This window comes from Drepanopeziza brunnea, assembly GCF_022702325.1.
Source record: "Drepanopeziza brunnea f. sp. 'multigermtubi' strain 214-2 chromosome Unknown ctg19, whole genome shotgun sequence".
Classification (NCBI taxonomy): Eukaryota; Fungi; Ascomycota; class Leotiomycetes; order Helotiales; family Drepanopezizaceae; genus Drepanopeziza; species Drepanopeziza brunnea.
In genome coordinates, this window is record NW_027094082.1 from 1,875,700 (window position 1) to 1,897,725 (window position 22,026).

Genomic DNA, 22,026 nt, shown 5'->3' on the forward strand with positions numbered 1-22,026 from the left:
ATCAGTCAGTCGGCGCAGTTCTCAGGGGAGTTCTCAGGGGGGCTCTCAGGGGGGTTCTCGTTCTCGGGAAGGGGGGCTCCTGGCTGGGCTTTCCCTTTCTCTCGCTTCTCTCCGAGCACAGCGTATTCGGTCTGTATACATATATACATATATGTATGTATATATATATATATTTCTTTTTTAAAAAAATTATGATGATGACAAAATGTTCAAATGACAAGATTAGCTCCAGGAGCACGCATTGGCGCTAGTTAAGAGAAAAAAAGATGTACGTACGTATGTATGTATGTATGTATATATGTAGATGAGTAGATGATAAGGTATGTACGGAAGTGTGTGTGGTGTAATACATGTGTGCGGGTGTGTGTGTGGGGGTACTGTAGTAAGTGGTCAAGATAAGGTTAGCCGGACGAATTTTCGATCTCAAATGCTGAAGGTATGATTTTAGATCGCTTGAGACGAGATGGGATCAGCTCAGACCTAGGTATATCGGTAGATAAGTACTTGGATATGTAAGTAGGTAGATGTCGTTAATCACGTAATAGTTGACACGTCCTTTGGCATCGTTCCGGGGCGAGTAAAGTTTGAATAGTGTGCGCTCTGTCGTGATGATTTACCTAGGTATGTAGAAGGAAAAAAAAACGGGTTTCTGTTTACTTTGATTCAGTTCGCTTCGATTTATAAATGTATGTATGTATATATGTATGTATATATATATATGTATATATACAGTAGACTTAGGTGAACAAACAATAATTGAATATCAAATAGAAACATCGTTCATTAATAACAACTAGAGTGGTTTGCCCAAAGGGATCAGCTCGCGCGCGGCCGCTCGCATCTCGTCGTCTATAAGCGACATCAAAGTCGGATCCGTCCCTCGAACCATCCACTCCTCGTCATGCGCGAGGGCAACGTGGCAGTGCAGGTCCGCTTCCATGATCCGGATGCGCCGGATAGTATCTCGTGCGGCGTCTTCGTCGGCTTGCAGCGAAGCGCGGCAGCCGTCGGGCAGATGCCACGATCCGAAATCCTCCAACCCATCCAAGAGCCGTCTACCTTCCCGGGTTAGCCAAATGTGAAAAATTTTCCCTCGATCGAGAAAACGCTCTGGCGGTATCGTACCTGGAGTGGCAGCAATCGCTTCCGAGCAGCACCCACTGGTCGCCGTCGACGTGGGCCACCGCGCACAGATTGCCCGGCATGTGACCCGGCGCCTGCACGATCCACAAGCTGCCGTTGCCAAAGAAGTCCATGGCCTGGTCAAAGGGGCCGAAGCGCACCCACGGACCGCGAAACTCCTCCCATCTCTGCGTGCGTCGGACGGGGTCGAAGAAATGGCCATCCCATTGCACCGTTGCGTTGGCCTCGGGGGACGACAGATGGCCAGGGGCACAGTGCTCTGCGGTGCCGGGGCCAAAGTAGCCACAAGCGGCGGGAAATTCTGCATCGATCGGCCTTGAATGGTCCCAGTGGGCATGACTGGGTCCAGGTATTAGTAGGTCAGTACATGTACATGTCTATATCTAAATGTATATAGGTTGGGCCCTATTGATGGCTATGGTGGTGTCGTTACTATCGTACCTGAAAAGAACCGAGTCGATCTGATGGGCGCCAACGCCTCTCTTTTCCAGCTGTTCGGCCAGAGACTGTCGGGGACCGACGGCATCAACACTCTTCAGCAGCTTCTGTACCACGAGTGGGTAGCTCGTTTGATCCTTGATAGTCATCGTCAGTCTCACGATTTTTTATTCAGGGAAAGGCAGCGGCCGGCGGAGCTCCTCTCTCTCACTTGATCAATCCCGACATCCCACAAAACGTGACGTCCGCTCTCTTTATCTTTGGCGTAGAATGCCCAGGTACTATGAAAGCATCCATGGTCAGCCAGTCTTAAAAGTCCAGGCAGAGCTGCAGGAGTCTGTGTTACGTTGCCGGAACCCGCCGACTCGAGTCTCTCGGGCTGCGGGCTACGGCAGAGCAGCGATACTCACTACATTCTGAACTTCCCGGAGCCTCCGGCGTGAACCATTCCTCGGTCAGCGATAAAACTTCCCCCGTCGAGACAGTGAAGCTCCACATACGAAGCACCCTGCGGCAGTGGCGAGATTCGTGGGGTTGCCATTGAGTCAGCTCTGAGCTATTTCTTCGCCAGGATATCGCTGATCACGAAAGAAAAAGAGAGAGTAATGAATCAATCGAAATAGTTTCGGGTAACCTTCCCTTTGTAAGAATTCCCGAGAATTTCCCTCACTCTACTGACTGCATCTGTCACCTTTCTCTGTGGAGTTTTGGCCCGCTGCGATATTGAGAGGTAGTCCAATGATGCATGGCTTCCTTGGTGTGGGGTACACAATTGGGGGGGGGGAGGGGGAGCTTTAACGCATGAGATGGAGCGACCCCCCCCCTACGTTTAGATATATCGCTCCAAAACCATGGGAGGTCACTTTGATCACAGTTCGCTCAAGACACAATTTTGCTCGAGAGAAATTCACTTGGAAAAATGAAAAGACAATATGACAGCGAGTCGGAAACGACGGTGGATGTGAGCGCCACACGCAGAAAAACCATGCCGATCACTTACGGTTTCATCGGTCTGGGTGCCATGGGATATCCCATGGCGCTTAACGTCCGCCAGAAATCATCCCAGGACAGTCCCCTCTACATCTTCGATGTGTACCAGCCAAGCTGCGAAAAGTTCGTCGCCGAAACCAAGTCCCACGGGCCCGTACATATTGCAAAGTCGGCGAGGGAGGTCGCCGATGCCGCGGACGTGATCATCTCCATCATTCCTGCAGCATCGCATGTCCGAAGTGCGTACCTGAACGAGGTCGACGGCATCCTGGCGGCAAAGAAGAATAGCGACCGGCTCATGCTGGAGTGTAGCACCATCGACTCCCAGACGGCGCGCGAGGTGGGCACGACTTTGAAAGAGGCCGGGAGCGGGACCTATGTCGACACTCCCGTCTCGGTATGTCCCCTTCCATACCTCTTGCGCCCTCCCAAGAAGAACCTCGTACTGATGAGCGCCTCCAGGGTGGCGTCCCCGGTGCTCTTGCGGGCACCCTCTCGTTCTTGATCGGGGCCCCGGAGCCTGTGGACGGGTCCGCGGCGGCTGCTAGCCACCGGCATCTCGCCTCGACCATGGCGATGATGGGCTCGCCCGAGAAGTTCTTCTTCTGCGGCAAGCTGGGGGCCGGTCTCGCGGCCAAGATCAGCAACAACTACCTGTCGGGGACCATCCTCCTCGCCAGTGCCGAGGCGATGGCGTTCGGCATCAAGTCCGGTATCGACAAGCACCTGCTCTACAAGGTCATCCAGAACTCGACGGGCCAGAGCTTCATGTGCGATCACGTGAACCCTGTGCCGGGCGTCGTGGCGCACGCTCCGGCCAGCCGGGACTATGAAGGCGGCTTCAAGGCGCAGATGATGGTGAAGGATATGACCTTGGGGGTCGATGCGGCTGCCGCGGTGGGTATCAAGGCGAGCACCGGCGCGGCGGCGTTGGAGGTATACAAGCAGTCTGCCGTTGATCCTCGATGTGTTGATCGCGACGTATCGGTTGTCTACCGGTTCTTGGAAGGTCCGGAATGAATCTTGCTGGCACGCAAGCTCGCCATTCTCGCAGGGACATGGGCTATGGCATTCTTGTACTCATCGGTTCCTGGTCCACGATGGACCGAGTGGGAAATGGAAACTTGAAAGTTGATTTAGAACCTGTTTTCGGCGACTTTTGAATTGCAAGTGAAATGCCATGGACGTTGATGAAAGGTTTTCCGGCTCGGTTGCGGAGTTAACAGGGCTTAGTAGTCTCAGCCCTCAAGATCAAACCAAACGAATGCAAGAGAACGAGAAAATTGACTTGGGAACTACTGTCCGGAGATTCTTGGATGTACTAGTACGTAGTACATACTAGTAGTAGTACATAGTAGTACCTATCCGCAAGGGTCTTTTTGCATAAGGTACCTTACCCATTCATATGCGGAACGGAGTATTCCGTAAAGCATATTTAATCGAGCCCCGCCCTCTTCCTCTTAAATCTACGTACTACGTCCCAGGCGTAAGTATTAGCCCTCGAGGGTGCCTCCAAAGTTTAGTTCCAACTATAAAACCCCTGGCTACCCGACCCTCAAGGGGTAAATACTTACGCCTAGGACGTAGCACAACGTACTACGGTACCTCCTACTACGTCAAGGCTATTGCTTGACCAAGGAAGATCAATCAGCCTACTCTACTTGGCGTCGGCTTTTGAACATCCAGCAACCCCTTCGATGAAAGGGTCTTGTTTGGGGACGGACCAAAATATGGATAAACGTAGTATCCGCGGTCATCCTTACGGAGAAGAAATAGGTAGGGCTACCCTTCCATCCTAAGAACAAAGAGAAAAGGGATTTTGGCTTTTGTTTCTCTTCGTCTTCTTTGATTTGGTGGTTAATTGTGAATAAGGTGCAAGCAAGATTCGATAGTGGGGCGCCACGATCGACCGGTCTCACTTTGGCCCGACAGGTCCCATCGATATTTGAACTCTATAACGGAAGATCTATAGGGCTCGAAGGTGACAAGGTTGCGCTAGTTTAAAAAGGCTGTCGTCATGCTGATACGGTACTGTATTGAATGAAGTCCTACCGGTAGTAAGTAGGAGCAGTTACTAAAGACTCTTACCGTACCACTTGCAAGAGCGACTTCGGGGATAACCTACGGAGTACGCCCACCAAATCCTGTCCATTCCCACGGGTGTCTAAGAATATCCAATTGGGTAAGAATACCCTTATTGACAAGACTGCCAAACCGATTATTGGAAAATAAGGATATTGGCGAGATATAGTTGTTCTGTACCTATGACGCAGATATAGTAGTACTACGTACATAGGTAGTAGTAGTTGTACTGTACGGACCTGGAAGATCCCGGATCTTGCGACTTGCCCAGATGTGACTTTGGAAAATCCATGTTCGCTACCCCGCAAGTTGTACTCCGCACAACTGGGTAGTACGGTACGTAGGTATGGTAGGTACCGGTAGTACAGTACCGGTAGTAGTACTACGTACTTCCACTTCATACTCGTTAAACGACAGGACACAGCCACCCCATCGTTGTTTATCCCCCACATGAACTCCAAAACCCCACCACGGTACTTTCGGCAGTTCACTTCGTCAGACGGTTGGTCTATAAGGCTCAGACGCTTTATATGGCTGATGTTATCCATCACCCTCCATCAGGCCTAGATCTGACCACTAGTCATATTCCTCGTCTCTCGTACATCACAAGTCAATAGACTACCTATTCCTATCATCATGACGGCCCAACTCTCCAACCCCAAAGAGTATCAAGAAATCTTTCACTGGGCTTCGACCCAGAAAGATGGCACCATCCCAGCCTTTGGAACCCGAAAGAATGATCCATATGAGGTAGGCCATCTCGTAGTTGACAAGTCCATCAACATTGCTGACGTTCTCTCAGTACCAACCAGGATTCAATAATTCGTAATCGCCCTCGGTAAAATTTGAAGCAGATCAACATGCTCACTATTCTCAGTTTTGCTTCAGAGGCGGTCCCCGGAACTCTTCCACAGGGACAGAACTCTCCGAGAAACATTCGATTCGGTCTCTACGCCGAACAGATGACCGCCTCTGCCTTTGTTGCTCCGAGACACCTGAACAAGAAAGCATGGCTCTATCGTGCCAGACCATCCGTGGCCCATCAGGGATTTGTGAGTTTACCCAAACCTCATCGGCATCTCCAGCTCGCCATTCATGTGTGCTTATCAACCACAGGTCGATCTGCCCGACAACCCCGACACCGAGTCAAACTTCCTGCCCATGAACCCCAGGGTGCATGTCTCTCCAACACAGCTCGCATGGCTTCCGTTCGAGATCCCCGCGGGCAACGACGTGGATTTCATTGCTGGATTGAAGACCCTTGCAGGTTCCGGTGACCCAACCCTCCGCGAGGGCATCGCCACGCACATCTATGCTGCCAACACGGACATGAAGAACACGGCCTTTGTCAACTCCGACGGCGACTACCTCATCTGTCCTCAGCAAGGCGCCTTGGACATCCAAACCGAGTTCGGCATGCTGTTCGTGCAGCCTGGGGAGATCGTCGTCATCCAGCGTGGCCAGAAGTTCAAGGTCGCCCTCCCGGATGGACCCTCGCGAGGTTACATCCTGGAGATCTGGGGATCCAACTTTGAACTGCCCGAGCTCGGCCCCCTGGGAGCCAACGGCCTCGCCAACGCCCGGGACTTCCTCCACCCCGTGGCCAAGTACGAGATCAACCTCGACGGTTGGGGCATCGTGTACAAGCTCGCGGGCAAGTACTTCAAGAGCAGCCAGCAGCACAGCCCCTTCGACGTCGTCGCCTGGCACGGCAACTACGTCCCCTTCAAGTACGACCTCACCAAGTTCGTCAACGTCGGCTCCATCTCCGTCGACCACATCGACCCCAGCATCTTCTGCGTGCTGACCGCCCGCTCGCGCGACCCGGCCAGCCCCCTCGCCGACTTCCTCATCTTCTCGCCGCGCTGGGACGCCGCCTCGCACACCTACCGGCCGCCCTACTACCACCGGAACGTCGCCTCGGAGTTCATGGGCCTCCTGTACGGCCACTACGGCGGCCGCTCCGACTCCTTCCAGCCCGGCGGCGCCTCCTACGAGTGCGGCATGGTGCCGCACGGCGTCGCCTACGAGGAGTTCAAGGCCGCGACCGAGAACGCGCCGCCCGTGTCGACCATCTCCAACGGGACCGTGGCCTTCATGTTCGAGAGCTCGCGGCCCTTCACCATCACCGACTACGCCTGGAACAGCGAGAAGAAGCACGAGCACGACCCCAAGATGTGGGATAACCTCGTCGGTAAGCAGATGCAATCCGTCCGCGTCAAGACAGGCATGTCCACCCACTGACTGACTACGCCCCCAGACAACTTCTCCAAGCACGAAGAAGAAGTCAAGCAGCTGCTGGCCCTTCGTCCCGCCCCGGTGAATGGAACCAGGTAGTACGTAGTATGTAGTAGTAGCAGCAGCAGCAGCAGTTGATCATCGCGCATCGCCATTCCGCATCCATCCAGCTTCATCTCGCACGTTACCTTCGTAGCCAGCCTAGAAAGCCAAAATGAATTAAAAAAAAAAATTCATCTCATCGTCCATCGTCCGTCCGAGGGTCTCTCCGCTATCAAAATAAAACACACGCACTTTTACCTACCTCTACTCCCTCCCCTTCCGTGCCCTATCCTACCTACGGCCCTGTAGATTGAAATCCTCAGATGTAACACGATACGACATGAATGAGCTAAGCGAGATCCTCTGGCGGGCCTTACCTTCCTTTTCTTCTTCTTCTTCTCCTCCTATATCCATTCGTCCATCCGTTCGTAAATAATACAATTGAAGTTCTTGGCGGCGGATCTGGCTGCGGACTGGTAGTTCAAGTGAATGAACTAAAGATTGGTAGAGGGAAGGGAGCTCTTCACGTCTGTTTTTATTCTTTTTCCCTTTTTGGGGGGGAGGGGGAGGGGGGGCTTCGAGTGTGAAATGTGAAATGTGAGATATGAGGGAATAACAGGGAGAGTCGACGGAAGATGGGATGTGGATGTGCATGGGAGTGTGAAGGCTTGGGGAGGTTGCTGGCTCAGAGGCCGTTCATCTGTTTGTTTACCTTTGTGGCGAGATGGAGCTTGAGGATGGGATGAAGCGTAAGGGGTAGGATGGTGAGGAGGCGAGGAGGCGAGGCCGAGATGGGTGATTGAGTTTTCTTGTTTCGTCTTCCTCTCCTTCTTTTGGGATATGTTGCCTAGTCTGGGACTGGATATTGGGTTGGAGCGGAACAAGGGGGGTTCGTAGATGTCACGAGATTGCTTGTTTATCCTTTCGTTTCTTGATTCGTTCATTCGTTCATTCATTTGTTCATTGATTCATTCATTCATTCATTCATTCACTCTTCAATCCCCTCCCTCTCAAACTCTCAAATTCCAGCCAAAACAAAACATATATACATCGCAAATTTACCAGTCCTACTCCGAGTCCGAGTCCGAGTCCGAGTCCTAGTACGCCTACCCATCAAGGGAGAATCCGCCGCTGCCCCTCGTCCACATCAGCACTCAGCTTCTGGCCCATCCACGCCGTCCTCGTCCGCTCGAGCCCCTCCTCGAAATCGACCGCCTCGTGGCCCGCCACGAAGAGCGACAGCCCATTGAGATGCGGCCGCACGACCGGGATCAGGAGCGCCCTGGCGACGCCGATCGGCTCGTTCGCGGGCAGGTCGCCCCAGACCCGGAGGAACTCGGGCAGGAGCATGGGCGTCTCTGTCGATTTGGTGAGTGAGGCTGATGAGGTCCTCGGGAGACAGGAGAATGTATGGGGTTCGGGGGAGGGGAGGGGAGCGGGAGGGGGAGAGGAAGAGACTTACTGGTCATCCATGGGGCGACCATGTTGATGGTGACGTTCATGGTCTTGGGGAGTTGCGTGCGGAGGGCACGCATCAGGCCCATGACGCCCGCTTTGCTGGCGCAGTAGCTGTATAGCGGGGGCGTGTCGAGGAAACTGGAGAAGAGGGCTGGCGTTAGATCGGATTCCCACCCGGGATCTCTGGAGAGAGAAAAAAGAAAGACAATTTTTTAATTTTTTTGAAGAAAAACACCCGGGCTCTAGAAGAGGAAAAAGGGGGTAGAGTTGTTTGAGCAAGAGGTGCCGAAGCGAGAGGTGCCGAAGCGAGAAAGAAAAACAGAAAGAAAAAGGGGGCGACGTCTCCAAGTCCCATCCCACGTACCAGGCAGCACTCCCCGTCAGGACCAGCTGGCAGGGCTTCCCAGCCTGCTTCTTGAAGTAGTGCAGGGCACACTTGACGGTATACAGCGCACCGATCAGGTCGACATTGAGCGTGGTCAGGTTCGGCGCCGACAGCTTCCCACTCGCGGCGTCGATCTGGTCCTCGAAGACCTTGCCCACCTCGCTGACGCCGGCGTTGGCGAGCACGACATCGATACCCCCGAATTTGATCTGGCCGGCCTGGAAGAGCTCAAGCACGTCATCCCACTGCGACACGTCACATTTCCGGAAGAGCGCGCGTCTGAAGGCCGGCAAGAGACGGTTAGGTTGTGATCATGCTTGACGTGGGTGGGGGATGTAGCATATATAGCATATATATATATATGTATATATTCAACGGGAGACTCACTCTGGTCCAAGGGCAGATTCGATAGCCTGGCCTTCTTTCTCTAGGACATCTCCGAGTATCAGATTCGCGCCGTTCTCTGCAGCAGGATTTTCGCCAAGTTAGTTCTCGCGAGCCTGGCCACACGTAGAAGCGAGTGAAGTGAGTAATTAAAGTAGGTAAAGTAAACATACGGAAAGCCAAATCGACAGTTGCCCTTCCGATACCCGTCGCACATCCTGTGATGAGGATAGTCTTCCCCTGCAGCTTGGAGAACTCGGCATCGTCGACCTTGATTGTTGTCATTTCTGATATTTTTTTCTGCTAAAGATGAATGATTAAACAAATAGAGAGACTTTAAACGAGTTTCTGTCTATCTGGCTGGCTGGCTGGCTGGCTGGATGAAATGTTGAGTATAAGTAAGTAAGCGAATCTTGGGGTTGTGTTCAGGTTGTGTTTGGATGTAAGCGAAAATCGATCCATCGACGACTCCCTTTTTGTTACTGTACGAACTAACGCGACCGACCTGGGGACGGTTTGAAAGTTCCGGAACAATCGGGGATGCGATAGGGATGTGGAGTGTGGGGTACAGATCGCGGGGAAGAGGGTCTGCGGAGAAATTGAAGGAAAGATTTTGTTTGCATGGTTATACCCTCCGTTCCCCTTTCCCCTTTTCCCCTAAAGTCGTGACGCCAAGGCCCACGACTATTACCCCACAAAAGCACCACCTGGTAGCAAAGGCCCTCCTTTTCAATGCCCTTTGGGTACGGATGGATAAATAGATAAATAGATAAATAGATAAATAGATAAATAGATAAATAGATAAATAGATAAATAGATAAATAGATAAATAGATAAATAGATAAATAGATAAATAGATAAATAGATAAATAGATAAATAGATAAATAGATAAATAGATAAATAGATAAATAGATAAATAGATAAATAGATAAATAGATAAATAGATAAACCGAAAGAAAAATACATATACACGATCATAGCATCTAAAGAAGAGAGATGATAGTAATCAGCTTAGGAAATGCAAGATTTGACGAACAGAAAGAAAAAGGAACATGACGGACCGTGCTTGTCCTAAACATATTGCAAGGTCAAGATCGGAGATGTGATCAAGATGAGGAGGTCTTTTCCTTGATCTATTGATTGCGCGTTGAAAAAGAAGACATTTCTTCTGCTTACGGGTTTCTGACATCTTCGTATCGCAAAGTCAATATGTTCACGGCTTCGATTGGTCTATACTAAAGGTTTGGTTTTAAAGCTAACCGCCCGAACTATCATGAATCCTGCTGTCCCATGAGAAAAGAGTGATGGTCATTATTTAATGCCGTGAGAGGGCTTTGTACTTGAAATATTCAATGACGTGATACAGCGCTGAAATACATGGATCTGTACAGCGTCTGAATACATTTATTCCGCTCCTAGGAAGTCACGAACTTGCCCCAGATTTCAGAGAGAGTATCCAAGCCGATCTGGGCGAACATCTCCGGCCATATCTCTCCATCACCCGCCCCCCTGGCCACCAATTGTTCCTTGCCATGGTCAGAGAGGTACTCCTTCGTATAAGCCTTCTCTTTGTCGTAAGACGGGAAGGGCGCCTTGAAGTTTATGAACGAAATCACATCTGTTGCATACTGGACTGCCACATCGACCTGTGGTGCCGCCAGGCGCTCGTTGTAGTTCTGGAATAGGAATGCGACATCAAGAACATGAGTCGAGTAGCCTTTCCACGGACCATCCCACGGGTTTGGCTCTCGGAGCTTATATTTGTAGACCGTTGACGGCCAAACAGAAGCGTAGGCTTCTGTCGGAGCTTGAAAGTTGATGTCGCTTGAGAGATGCATCAGAGAGCGCCATGCAGCATCTTCGCTCATGCCGTCTTCTATCTTGTAGGCGGCCAGCAGCTTCGAGGCGTGGTCCGGAATTGCTTCCATGGCAATTGCTTTGAAGCGCTCCAGGGCTCCTTGCTTCTTGCCGACCAAAAGCGTATCGAAGACGCTAGCCTTCAAAGTCCTGGAGTCAGCCTTTGATTTGGGAAGCAGGGAAACGGCATAGCTGTACGTACATCCATATCGAGATTACCGATCAGTAAGGCTACGTCTTTGCAGTGGCTCAGACCGTTGCCAGAAAGAACTTGCGCGAAACTGACTTCGTTCTTCAGCGTCGTCGGATCTAGCACGGGCATGAAGGGGAGGCCAGGGGGTAACTTTTCCAGTATCTCTGCCGCTGAAAGCTTCAGAATGGCATCCACCCGCTCTTTGCCAGACAGGTGCCCGAGTCCCAGAATTCCCACAACAGTACCGTAGATGCTATCGGCGACGAATGCTGGGAGAGGCCTCAGCATGGCAGGGGTACCAGCCATGCTCATAACTTGCTGAAAGGGCCTTTCGGGGCCAAACATCTCGACCAGGTGCATACATGACACTGGAACTGTCAGAAATGGAAACCAACTTTGGAAAATTATTGCTGACCGGCTCCCGCGCTCTCCCCAATGCAGGTCACTCTACCTGGGTCTCCACCGAACAGAGCAATGTGCTTCTGCACCCACTGGAGCGCAGTCTTTTGATCTCTCAGTCCATTGTTGGCACTATAGCCATGGCTTCGAAACTCTTCGGACGTCATGAAGCCAAAAGGTCCCAACCGATAACTATCTGGGTTAGCTCTCCCAGTACGGCTCATCACGGGGCCCGGGGGCAATACTTGATATTGACCCCAATGATGGGCATGTTTAGATCTGATGATAACTGGACGATTCGCGCCAGGTCGTATTGTGGCCATGCGTTTGAGCCAAGAGCAAAGCCACCCCCATGAATGAACACGAATACGGGAAGTGCACTTGTCTTTCCAACCTGACCTGGAACGGTGACATTCAGATTCAAACAATCGGTGGCCGACTGTGGGAACTCCGGGACGGGCAACGACTGCTGGATAATATTGAATTCTTTCTCGCAGCACTTTGGGGGATGAACTGCGGATGGTCTAGTCTCTATCGTGTTAGCGATCCGTTGACTCGCGTTAAGAGTGGGAGAAGACTGGGCAACCAACCCATGCTTTCCGCTCTTCATCGCCGCGATGGACTCATAGTTGATGATCTCAGCATCCGCAAAGGCATTCTTAAGTTTCGCGTATTGAACCCCCAGGTGTTGGGTGACATTCAACGCAGGGCTCCCGACTGGACTCATATTGTTGAGAGCTTTCTATAATATATAAAAAGAGACAGACTTCCGTCGATTGAAATGACTCCGATCAAGTGACTGGTGGTTGTCAATCCTAAGCCAGAGGATGCTTCGAGTTTTGAAGAGAGGTACGAAGACTTTGAAGAGAGCGAAGAGAGTGTTTATGTACCGGTACCTATGCGGAAGTGTCGGAATAGGGTTTGCCCCTCTTCCTACACTAGGATTAGCCCCTTGGCTACTCCTGCTGTACATAGCTCTCAGCTCTCAGCTCTCAGCTCTCAGCTCTCAGTTCTCAGCTCTCACCAACTAGTTGTAGAAGCAACACTTTCTGAATTCTTGATTCTATCAGTAAGAACTTAGAAGATTAACTTATATTGTTACTGATGCCGCTAGCTACTAGCTAAATTACACCCATGATCAATGATCACCTAATCAAGATGGGTCTACTACCTGCCAGCACAGTACCTATTACCCCACATTCGTTGCAAAACCAACCCACCATCCGGATCCCCCTCCTCGCATAGCAATCACGGCGATTCTTCGCGAATTATATATCAGCAGTTGCATAGGCTCAGAACTGACTGCATACGTTTCGGTCTCGGTTCCACTGCTTAAGATTCCCCTTTGCCTCTACAGCTACTTTTATCATGACCCATGCAGCTGGCGACTTCGCGAGTCGGTTCGAGCCGGCTATCGAGGACGTCGACGGCCATGCTGTCCACCAGTTTCGGGGAATCCAATATGGAACGGTTGCAGCACGATTTGCCGAACCAGAGGCGGTTCTGTACAAAGAATCCACACTGAAAGTCGATTGCACCAAATTCGGGTATTCCACTCATGTCCCCTCGCGATGGCGAGAGATCAGCTGGCAGCTAATTCCAAGATCTGCAGGCCGATCTGTCCCCAGGTCTCAATTGACTTTCATCATCTTTTGCGTGTCCCAAAAACTATCCAACTCCAAGAGTCTCCGGTCGCTCAAGACGAGTTTGGGTGTTTGAATCTAGACATCACGGCGCCAGCTACTATCCCACGGAAGCTTCCAGTTCTGATATGGATTCATGGTACGCGTTCATCACTCTGACAGAACTTGAAAGGCAAGTACTAATGTATAAAACAAAATCAAAGGCGGATCACAAGCGATGACCTTCATGCCTGCATCATCTCCGTGTGCTGATGTGGTCCCCTTCGTCGCCAACTCGATCAAACAAGATGAGCCACTCATTGTTGTATTTGTAAACTACAGGCTGAGTATATTCGCATTTGGGAATGGCAAGGGGAGCAAGAATCTCGCATTGAAGGATCAACGGGTGGCCATTGACTGGGTGGTCAAACACATTGATAGCTTTGGTGGGGATCCGGTACGAAGACTCGGGACATTCCATTTTCCCCAACACCGCTAACGAGAACGAATTTGCTTCATAGAATAACATCACGCTAGCAGGCGAAAGTGCCGGCGCGGTCTATGTACACGCGCACGTGTTGACAGGCAGCCCCGTCCAGAGGGCCATTCTCCAGTCCGGCTCTCTCTATCTCTCACAGCCACAGAACTTCGCTAAGGGAGATATGCTGTGCGAAAAGCTGGACAAGATACTTCGTCCAGATGACCTTGCCAGCGCCTCGGTGCCCAAGGTTCTGAGTGCTCTCGAAGAAGCCAACGTGGTCTCCCTGTGGCTGCAGCTGACGCCAGAGCTTGAAGGTTGGGAGACTCAGCCATCTCACGTCCAGGAATTCTTGATCGGGGACGTCGAGTTCGAGTCGGCCATCTGGCGCAGTGGAGTCGGCGATTTGAACCCGAGCGAGATCACTAGCTATTTCGACTCGACCGGCGAGTATGCGGAGGAGCTTAAGCGCGTCTACAACATCGTCGAGGACAGGTACGCGAGCTGTACGCTGGGGGCGCTGGACTTTATCAACGACACCCGCTTCTCCTATCCCGTGATGCGCATGGTGGAGGAGTTGCGCGCGCGAGGCGCCACGGTCTACAACTACGTGTTCGACGAGCCCAATCCGTGGCAGGCGTCGGCCAGAGCACACCATGCTGTCGAGCTGGTCTTGCTCTTCGGTCGGATCGACTGGACCGAGAAGCCGGCGGCGGCAGAAACACAGCAGCAGATTCGGGATCGCTGGTCCCTCTTCTGCGGCGGGAAGGCGCCGTGGAAGCAGGATCGCGTTTACGCTTTCGGTCCGCATGGCAGATGTGGCATCATCTCCCAGCTTGAGTACAGCAACCGGCGCCGGGTGGATGCGTGTAAGCTCTTGGAGAAGATGGGCGCGAAGGAATACGATGCACTTTGTGCCCGGTTAGCCGCGGGAAGGATTAGTCTACTGAACTGATGAGAACGAGAAGATGAAGAAAGAAAGAGAGAAAGAAAGAAAATACAATCAAAGTACTATTTCCAAAAGTCTTGAGAAACTAGCTGCTCGGGTTCCCCTGGATCTTTGTGGCCCAGTCCTCGTCCCCGCCTATGTACCGAAAGACAACCCGCGAGTCCCGATCCCTACAGTTGGGATCCTCGCTCGCAGCAGCGTAGGTCTGCAGTCCCGCCTCTCCCAGCTGTAACCTGGCCCCCACATGCTCCGCCGCCGCGACCGCCAGGCCAAAGTCCTTCTTCATCAGCTGCACCTTGAAGCCCCCGGCGTAGTCCTTGCTAGCCGGGGCAGCCGGACAGACGCCCGGCACGGGATTCCACTTGTCGCAGATGGTACTTTGAGCCGTACTCGTGGCGAAGATCTGGGCCAGCACGCGCGGGTCCATCCCGGCGCGGATCCCAATATTGAAGGCCTCGGCCGTCGCGATGGCGATCAGGCCCGAGCAGTAGTTGTTGCACAGCTTGGCCGTGAGACCCATCGAGGGGCCCCCGCACGCGAAGACCGACCGGCCCAGCAGGCCGAGGAGCTCGCGCAGGAGGGGCCCGTTGGGGTCGTCGGCGGCGGCGCCCAGCATGAGCGTCAGGCTGCCGTCGGCGGCGCCGAGCGAGCCCCCCGACACGGGCGCGTCGTAGAATCGCGCCGTGGGGTGCTGGGTCGCGAGCGAGCTGCGGACGAGGCTGGAGGTGGCCGTGTCGATCGTCGAGCAGTCGATGAGGATCTTGGAGCTGAGATCGCTGCTGGCGAGGATGCCATCGTCAGGGGACAGGTACACGGCTCGGACATGGGAGCCCTCGGGGACCATGGTGAAGGTCACGTCCTTGCCTCTCAGAGTTAGCATGCTGTTTTTTCTTTTTTTCCCCCTTTTTTGTGAGGGGGGATGGGGGTGGTTTGGGCTTTTCCTCTTCTTGAAAAGGATGGATTCATTTGCGGGGGAGATATCTTACGGAGTTGGAGGCCACCTCCCGCGACGACTTGCAGATCTGCACATCCGTATCGCTCTCCGTCTCGAGCAGCTTCGCCAACGCATCGGCAGAGATGTCGTACGCATACAGCCGCGACTTTGCGGGCAGCTTCTTGGCCAGGTTGATGGCCATGGGGAGGCCCATGATGCCGAGCCCAATGAACCCGATGTTCCGTGGTTGCGCTGCCATGATTTTTTTGTAGCGGTAGGAATAATCAGATGAAAGGACGAGGAGGTATTGAGATGATGAAAAGATGAGGGTGTACTGAGATAAAAGAACAAGAATCCTATTTCAGATTTGTTTTGTATTGTTTTATTTTGTTTTTGGGGGGGTTCTTGATGGTAGCGTAGCCGAGCTTGCGGGTCTTGCTTGATGTGGCTTAGATAGTTGTATCTATTTTATCACAGGGGCGATAGAAGGAAGCATAGTGTTATAAGCGGCTACTTTGCATTACTCGATTGATTACCGCGGGGGAGGAGGAGGGGAGGGGGGACGCATGTACCTATGTACCCCACACGTGTCAGAACCCTCTCACCTGTTAGCTAGTCAGGAAGCGGGTCAACGCACCCATCTATTTGTCCGTGACGAAAAATCAATAGTAGAAGAGACCGAAAGAGAGAGAGAGAGAGAGAAGGAAAACATACATACTGCAGCAGTTCACAACGAGACTGCTGATACATTCCAACTCCCATCTCATCTCGGATTCAACCCTATACATTTATGTATATACATCCAAGAGCTTACTTCATCCACCCTTCCATAACCATACCATAACCATAGCTGCTATACTAATTTTCTTCAATATAATTAACCAAAATTTCAGAATCTCTTAAACAAGGAATCGATAGCTTACAATTAAACCACGGTCTTCGTTCCATATTATCATTATCATCAATATTTCATAAAAGGTATTCAGTCCCAAGTTTCCAGCAGAATAGAAAGTCCGCTTTCGCCTCTCCTCGCCTCGCCTCGCTTAGCTTAGCTTTAAGCAACGCCTCTCCGTAGTTACAAAATACCTTTCAAGGAAAAAGAGACGATCACTATAGCTTCTGAAATACAAATATATATCTTCGTTTGATTTGAATTATTCTGTAGCGATGGGTTTGCTTTCATTCACGCATCGGATGATTAGAGTGGGTAGATCTGAGTGTAGTGGTGTAAGCAAGACAGATGCATTTCGTGAAGATGGAGGGGATGAACTCTAGCTGATGTTGATGGTTCTCCTTTGGAAAATTGCGGGTTGATCATAGGTTTTTGGATGCGAAAGGGATGGGTTCTTATGTGTTCTCAGTTCGCTAGAAGAATCGTTCTGAGCAGGTCCCAATATATATATATATATATTTGGAATATATGGATTATTGACACTGGAGTATACGCGAGCGATCTCAAGTTGACAGTCAGGACCTCCAAGCCCAGTTCCAGACCTCGAAACACATACCATGATTGTCCTTATCCGCGGGAAATAAGATAAATACGTGCCTATAGACATCCATACTCCCCGTTCAAAGATCCGCCCGCGCGGGCTCCCCAGCCCACACCCTCCTGATAACCTCGCGCACAGGCTCCTTCTCAACCGGTCTAGGGTTAGGATAGACATTCGCGCACGCAATCTCCGCCGCCCTCTCGATATCCCCCTCGGCGAAGCCGAACGCGCTCAGAGACCTCTGGACGCCGAGCCGGTCCAGGAGGCGGTTGAGGCCGCGGAGGGCATCGCCGTCGCTGTCGGGGAGGACGGCGGCCAGCTGCTGCATGACGGCCGGGATGGCGGGCGCGTTGTAGGCCAGGGCGTGCGGGAGGACGACGGTGTGCGTCTCGGCGTGCGGCATGCCGAAGGTGCCGCCGAGGGTGTGGCATAGCTTGTGGTGCATCCCCATCCCCACCGAGCCTAGGCAGATGCCTGCGAGCCAGGCGCCGTACTGTACGGCGGTGCGGGCTGCGGTGCTGTCTGGGTGGGCGGCGACCTCGGGCAGGGAGCGGGCGAGGCTGCGGATGCTTTCTAGGGCGAGCTGGGTGATGATGGGGTTGCCGCTTGCGGAATAGAGGGCTTCGACTAGAGGTGGATAGATGGATGTATCAATGACCAGTTATAGAGGATTGCGGAAGTCGGTCTGTGAGTGGGTGAGTGGGTGGGTGCTTACTTGAATGAGCTATTGCATTCACGCCACTGGTCATACTCTGGGTATCATGATGTTAGCTTCTGTCTCTCCTTTTTTTTTTACTTTTTTTCTGACAAAGATTGGCACGCGTAGCTTCAACAACCAAGGAAATGAAGAATGATAGACTCCACGGACTCCGGGATATTTTCAATCCACGGGCCGAAATACACCTACGTACCATGCCAACAGGTAACGTCATTGTCAGGTCCACATCATAGATCACGGTCCCCGGCAAGATCTTAGGGTCCGAACGCGTCGTCTTGAGCCCATCGGCCGTCTCGCCCAAGATAGGCGTCATCTCGCTCCCGGCGTACGTCGTCGGAATACAGATGTGAGGCAGCCCGGTCCGGATCGCCAGGGCCTTCCCGAGGCCGATGGTGCTCCCGCCGCCGAGCGTGACGAGAGAATCGGCCTTGGTCTCGGTCGTGTACGCGAGCGCCTTCGCCGTCACGTCGGTGGGCGTGTGCATGGTTGCGCCCGAGAATAGGCCGGCGATGTGGCCATCGAGCCGTTGGGAGAGGGCTTGGATCTGGCCCTCTTGTTGCGGCGTCGATAGGAGGAGCGGGCGCGTGAGGTTCTGGCGCTGGAGCTCTGCGGCCAGCTCCTTGATCGAGCCGGGCCCGAATATGACCCTGCCTGGTGAGCTCTGGTAGACGAATGGCTTGATCGATTCCATTTTTATTTTCTTCTTTTTTTTTTCTTTTTTTTTGGTTTGGTTTAGGTTTCGGTTCGTGGGCTATATATGGCGAAAAGCTTGCACGCGAAGAGGTTTCGAGAGTTGACAAACACAAGGTAGTAGGAGTTTGTTAAGTAGAGATATGCAGGAATTGGGAAGCTAACGTCGAGATTTTGGGGATTTGATGTCCTGCAGTCGGAGCTCGCTAAATTGAAGGGCAGTTTTGACTCTTTGATATTTAAAGCACCCCCACATGCAGACTACCAGGCATCCTGCGACCAGCCTCCTCCCTTCTTCTCTTCTTTACATCTACCTCATTGCCTACTCAAACTCCCTTGACCACCCTGCCAGGAAAGTCGAGAGTGTCAATAGCAGCAATATTTCCTCCGAGCATTTCGCAGGTCGCAAGTATTTCTAAGATAGAGTCGACCAACCGCCAATGTTGGCGCCTCCACTAAGTGCAGATGTACAATGACGTAGCCGGGCCGGACACCCACTTGTCTAGAGCGGCCGATTAACATATGAGCAATCAATCCTATATTCTTACGAAGTTGCAGTTTAGAGAAGCTTATCATCACGACTATCTTTGCATTTGTTACGTAGTAAGACGGATAGCTCTGATGTAACATCGGCGCAATTGACAATATAAAATATCAATCTGCTATTTTTCTTATGACGGTTAGGACAATTTTCTTACCAATGCAGCAGATTAAGGCTGAGAGCTGGGTGGTTAGGCGTAATACTTAGCAAAAGTTCGGTACCCATCCGTATGCACAATTGAAGGTTTGTTTACCTTGGTTAGCCGTCCCCTCGCTAAGCGGTCCCCGCTTCTCACCCCGTATCGATGTGGGGTAATTACTTGCAGTGAGAAGAAGGGGGCAAACTCGAGAAAAAGACTATCCCGGCAAATGTGGAGATGCTGTTTGGTTTAGCTTTAACAGGAGCGTGGGGAAATGGGGGGTCGCAAGTGTGGAGAATGACGCTGAACGTCGACCAAAGCCAAATCAATATGCAAGCAGAACTCTCTTTGCCGTCGCTAAACCACACTGATGAAAGGTATTAAGCAAAAGCAGTAACGGCGGTGGTCAAGGGTATACCAGTACCATTTGATTTCTCCAAATATCCTCGTTTTTCATGATACCTTCCATGTTCTGGTATACCTACGACGGTTCAATATACGACTTCAATCATATCGAGTAGGAGTCTTGACGACTCTCTTATAACATGCCGTTTATTACGCATCCCAGCGGACAGACTACTCACTACCTCGTCGACGACTTCACCGATCCATGGAAGCCGAAGGAGACTATTATCCTCCAGGGTGGGTTCGGACGGCACTCTGCGTTCTGGTATCACTGGGTGCCTATCTTGAGTCGGCACTACCGAGTCATTCGGCGTGATACTCGCGGTCACGGACTTTCGAGCTCTCCTCCGTTCCCAAGTACGGACTCTTCATACGACTTCAGCACGGATGGGATCATAGGAGAGATCGTGGACACGCTGGACCAGCTCGGTCTAAAGAAAGTGCACTTCCTGGGCGAGTCCACAAGCGGCATTCTCGGCTGTATCCTCGCAGCGAAGCACCCGGACCGGCTCCTCAGCCTGACCATCTGCTCGACGCCCACTCACCTCCCGCTCGGGGCGCAGAAACTCTTTGCGTTTGGCAAATCCGACTGGCCCACGGCGTGTCTGGAACTCGGTTCGCGGGGGTGGGCGCAGGCCCTGTCGGAGGTTCCAGGCACGATGCCGAGTCAGGAAAAGGGGTATGCTGCCTGGTGGGTAGAACAGGTCGGGATTTCGAAGGGCGAAGGCCTGGCGGGTTATGCGAATTTCCTCTGCTCAGTCGATTGTCGACCGCATCTGGCGCAGATCACGGTGCCAACACTGATCCTCGCTCCGATGAGGAGTGCGGCAACCACGGTCGCAGAGCAGGAGTCCATCCAGGCGCAGATACGGGGGTCGGTGTTGGAATTCATTGATGCTGCAGGTCACGAGATCTACGTGCAGGAGCCGGAGAAATGTCAACAGGCGTTCATGAGCTTTCTTGCGGGACTTCCGCGGGGGGCGTAGGAGAAGAAGAAGAATAGAGTTTTGAAACGAAGGGAGGGCATGAGAATGCGAGGGATTGGCAAGAGAGGTAACGTGGCGCGGACACGAAAACGAAACTCCGGTAGGACCAGGAGAGATACTTTGTCATAAAGAGAAGACGTATTGTTACCATGCGGTTGTTCAAGTTACGCAGGGCTGGGGTCTCTGAAAGAAACGGCTGGCTACCCCTTATTGTGAGCACGCGACCATACCTCGCTTAAATGAAGACGTGTGAACAGGGGCTGACCTGGTACCTTTGTTACTGATTATTTTCTTATATTTATATTACATTGAGCATCATGCGGATCCGTGCTAAGACCGTATAAACCCATAAACTGCCAAAAATAAAATCACGTGAAACACTACGACGTGACTTACGGCTACGTTGATTAGGTGCCTCCGTCAGAGCTTAGGCTACGCAGGAATACTAGAAACTTTACCAATAGCTGAGTATTGATAAAGAGAGAAGGGCTAGAGAGACAGCTGGCTGTATCGTACTAAAAAGGGCTACTATTAGGAATAGAATGTTAAAAAGACAGCTGTTTGCATGGAACTTAGGGGAACTATTACAAGGAATGAAATGCTCAAGAAACAGCTACCTGCATCGCGCTTAAAGGGGGCTATTGTTAAGAATAAAATCTTAGAGAAATGTACTCTCGGGCTAGTACATTTAAAGCGAACACAATCCTATCTTTCTTCACACAACTTTAAAGCGTAATTCTTCTAGGCTGAAGCTTAAGAATATATTGTAATCTACATCCTTCTTGCATAATTTTAAAATGTATCTCCTATACAAAGGTGACGTAGCGTTGATGTTTAAAAGCCTCGGAAAGCAGCAGCCTTGATCCGCGACCGTTGCGAAGCGAGGTCCCATGGCCCCGGAGCTTGCGGAGGGCCGCCGGGGAAAAGACCTCGAACGGGGCATAATCCGTACATGAAACTTAAGACTAAGTACCAGTGATCTATCTTACAATATATCAGAGCCATGACGAACGGTTACCGGGATGAAGTACCTCCCGATACCCGACGATCAAGGTTGCAACGATATAGTCCGTGTCCTCTGATTGGTTGGATGCATTGTTATTGTTGTTGCCGCGATCCTCGCGAAATAGAGTTTCTTTTTCTCGGATTATTGAGGGCCATTATGGCCATGATAAAAGTAGAAGGTACGAGAAACTTTAGGCTTGATAATGGCACGTGACAGGTAGCACGTGCATCCGCGGTAACCGCTACAACTAGTACAGCAATACTAGACATTACTAACATAATAAATCACTTGATTAATTTAGACTCTCAGCAACTTGTATAACTAATATTGATTGATAGTTAAATGCCCATAGATTCGCAAGGCTTGAGAGAAATAACATTAAGTCTAAGAAGCTTTAATGAACTTCGCTTTTTTTTCTTGTGGTAACGATATCTATTACCGGTTATCGGCTAAGA

General features: G+C 51.6%; 9 protein-coding genes across 9 annotated transcripts; 4 read left to right on the plus strand and 5 right to left on the minus strand.

Moving 5' to 3' along the window:
- Positions 1 to 793: 793 nt before the first annotated feature.
- L3040_009306 (uncharacterized protein) lies at positions 794 to 2,122 on the minus strand (the record flags this gene model as incomplete). The annotated part of the gene is made up of 5 exons (XM_007290318.1): positions 794 to 1,055; positions 1,126 to 1,482; positions 1,585 to 1,718; positions 1,793 to 1,862; positions 1,992 to 2,122. 5 exons carry the CDS (start codon positions 2,120 to 2,122, stop codon positions 794 to 796), a joined length of 954 nt encoding a protein of 317 aa, XP_007290380.1.
- Positions 2,123 to 2,566: 444 nt separating this feature from the next.
- Positions 2,567 to 3,591, plus strand: L3040_009307 (uncharacterized protein; the record flags this gene model as incomplete). Its single annotated transcript, XM_007290317.2, has 2 exons — positions 2,567 to 2,968; positions 3,034 to 3,591. 2 exons carry the CDS (start codon positions 2,567 to 2,569, stop codon positions 3,589 to 3,591), a joined length of 960 nt encoding a protein of 319 aa, XP_007290379.2.
- A 1,698-nt stretch (positions 3,592 to 5,289) lies between these two features.
- L3040_009308 (uncharacterized protein) lies at positions 5,290 to 6,990 on the plus strand (the record flags this gene model as incomplete). The annotated part of the gene is made up of 5 exons (XM_007290316.2): positions 5,290 to 5,403; positions 5,456 to 5,478; positions 5,531 to 5,705; positions 5,770 to 6,847; positions 6,914 to 6,990. The coding sequence occupies 5 exons, from the start codon at positions 5,290 to 5,292 to the stop codon at positions 6,988 to 6,990; spliced, it is 1,467 nt and encodes a 488-aa protein (XP_007290378.2).
- A 1,056-nt stretch (positions 6,991 to 8,046) lies between these two features.
- On the minus strand, positions 8,047 to 9,445 carry L3040_009309 (uncharacterized protein; the record flags this gene model as incomplete). The annotated part of the gene is made up of 5 exons (XM_007290315.1): positions 8,047 to 8,291; positions 8,396 to 8,529; positions 8,756 to 9,055; positions 9,164 to 9,239; positions 9,334 to 9,445. The coding sequence occupies 5 exons, from the start codon at positions 9,443 to 9,445 to the stop codon at positions 8,047 to 8,049; spliced, it is 867 nt and encodes a 288-aa protein (XP_007290377.1).
- A 1,131-nt stretch (positions 9,446 to 10,576) lies between these two features.
- Positions 10,577 to 12,337, minus strand: L3040_009310 (uncharacterized protein; the record flags this gene model as incomplete). Its single annotated transcript, XM_007290314.1, has 5 exons — positions 10,577 to 11,158; positions 11,221 to 11,579; positions 11,627 to 11,802; positions 11,856 to 12,134; positions 12,201 to 12,337. The coding sequence occupies 5 exons, from the start codon at positions 12,335 to 12,337 to the stop codon at positions 10,577 to 10,579; spliced, it is 1,533 nt and encodes a 510-aa protein (XP_007290376.1).
- A 641-nt stretch (positions 12,338 to 12,978) lies between these two features.
- On the plus strand, positions 12,979 to 14,665 carry L3040_009311 (uncharacterized protein; the record flags this gene model as incomplete). Its single annotated transcript, XM_007290313.1, has 4 exons — positions 12,979 to 13,157; positions 13,223 to 13,392; positions 13,457 to 13,689; positions 13,754 to 14,665. The coding sequence occupies 4 exons, from the start codon at positions 12,979 to 12,981 to the stop codon at positions 14,663 to 14,665; spliced, it is 1,494 nt and encodes a 497-aa protein (XP_007290375.1).
- Positions 14,666 to 14,744: 79 nt separating this feature from the next.
- L3040_009312 (uncharacterized protein) lies at positions 14,745 to 15,852 on the minus strand (the record flags this gene model as incomplete). Its single annotated transcript, XM_007290312.1, has 2 exons — positions 14,745 to 15,518; positions 15,646 to 15,852. The coding sequence occupies 2 exons, from the start codon at positions 15,850 to 15,852 to the stop codon at positions 14,745 to 14,747; spliced, it is 981 nt and encodes a 326-aa protein (XP_007290374.1).
- A 1,313-nt stretch (positions 15,853 to 17,165) lies between these two features.
- Positions 17,166 to 18,495, minus strand: L3040_009313 (uncharacterized protein; the record flags this gene model as incomplete). Its single annotated transcript, XM_007290311.1, has 3 exons — positions 17,166 to 17,713; positions 17,802 to 17,838; positions 17,998 to 18,495. The coding sequence occupies 3 exons, from the start codon at positions 18,493 to 18,495 to the stop codon at positions 17,166 to 17,168; spliced, it is 1,083 nt and encodes a 360-aa protein (XP_007290373.1).
- Positions 18,496 to 19,719: 1,224 nt separating this feature from the next.
- Positions 19,720 to 20,565, plus strand: L3040_009314 (uncharacterized protein; the record flags this gene model as incomplete). Its single annotated transcript, XM_007290310.1, has 1 exon — positions 19,720 to 20,565. One exon carries the CDS (start codon positions 19,720 to 19,722, stop codon positions 20,563 to 20,565), a length of 846 nt encoding a protein of 281 aa, XP_007290372.1.
- Between the last annotated feature and the right edge of the window lie 1,461 nt (positions 20,566 to 22,026).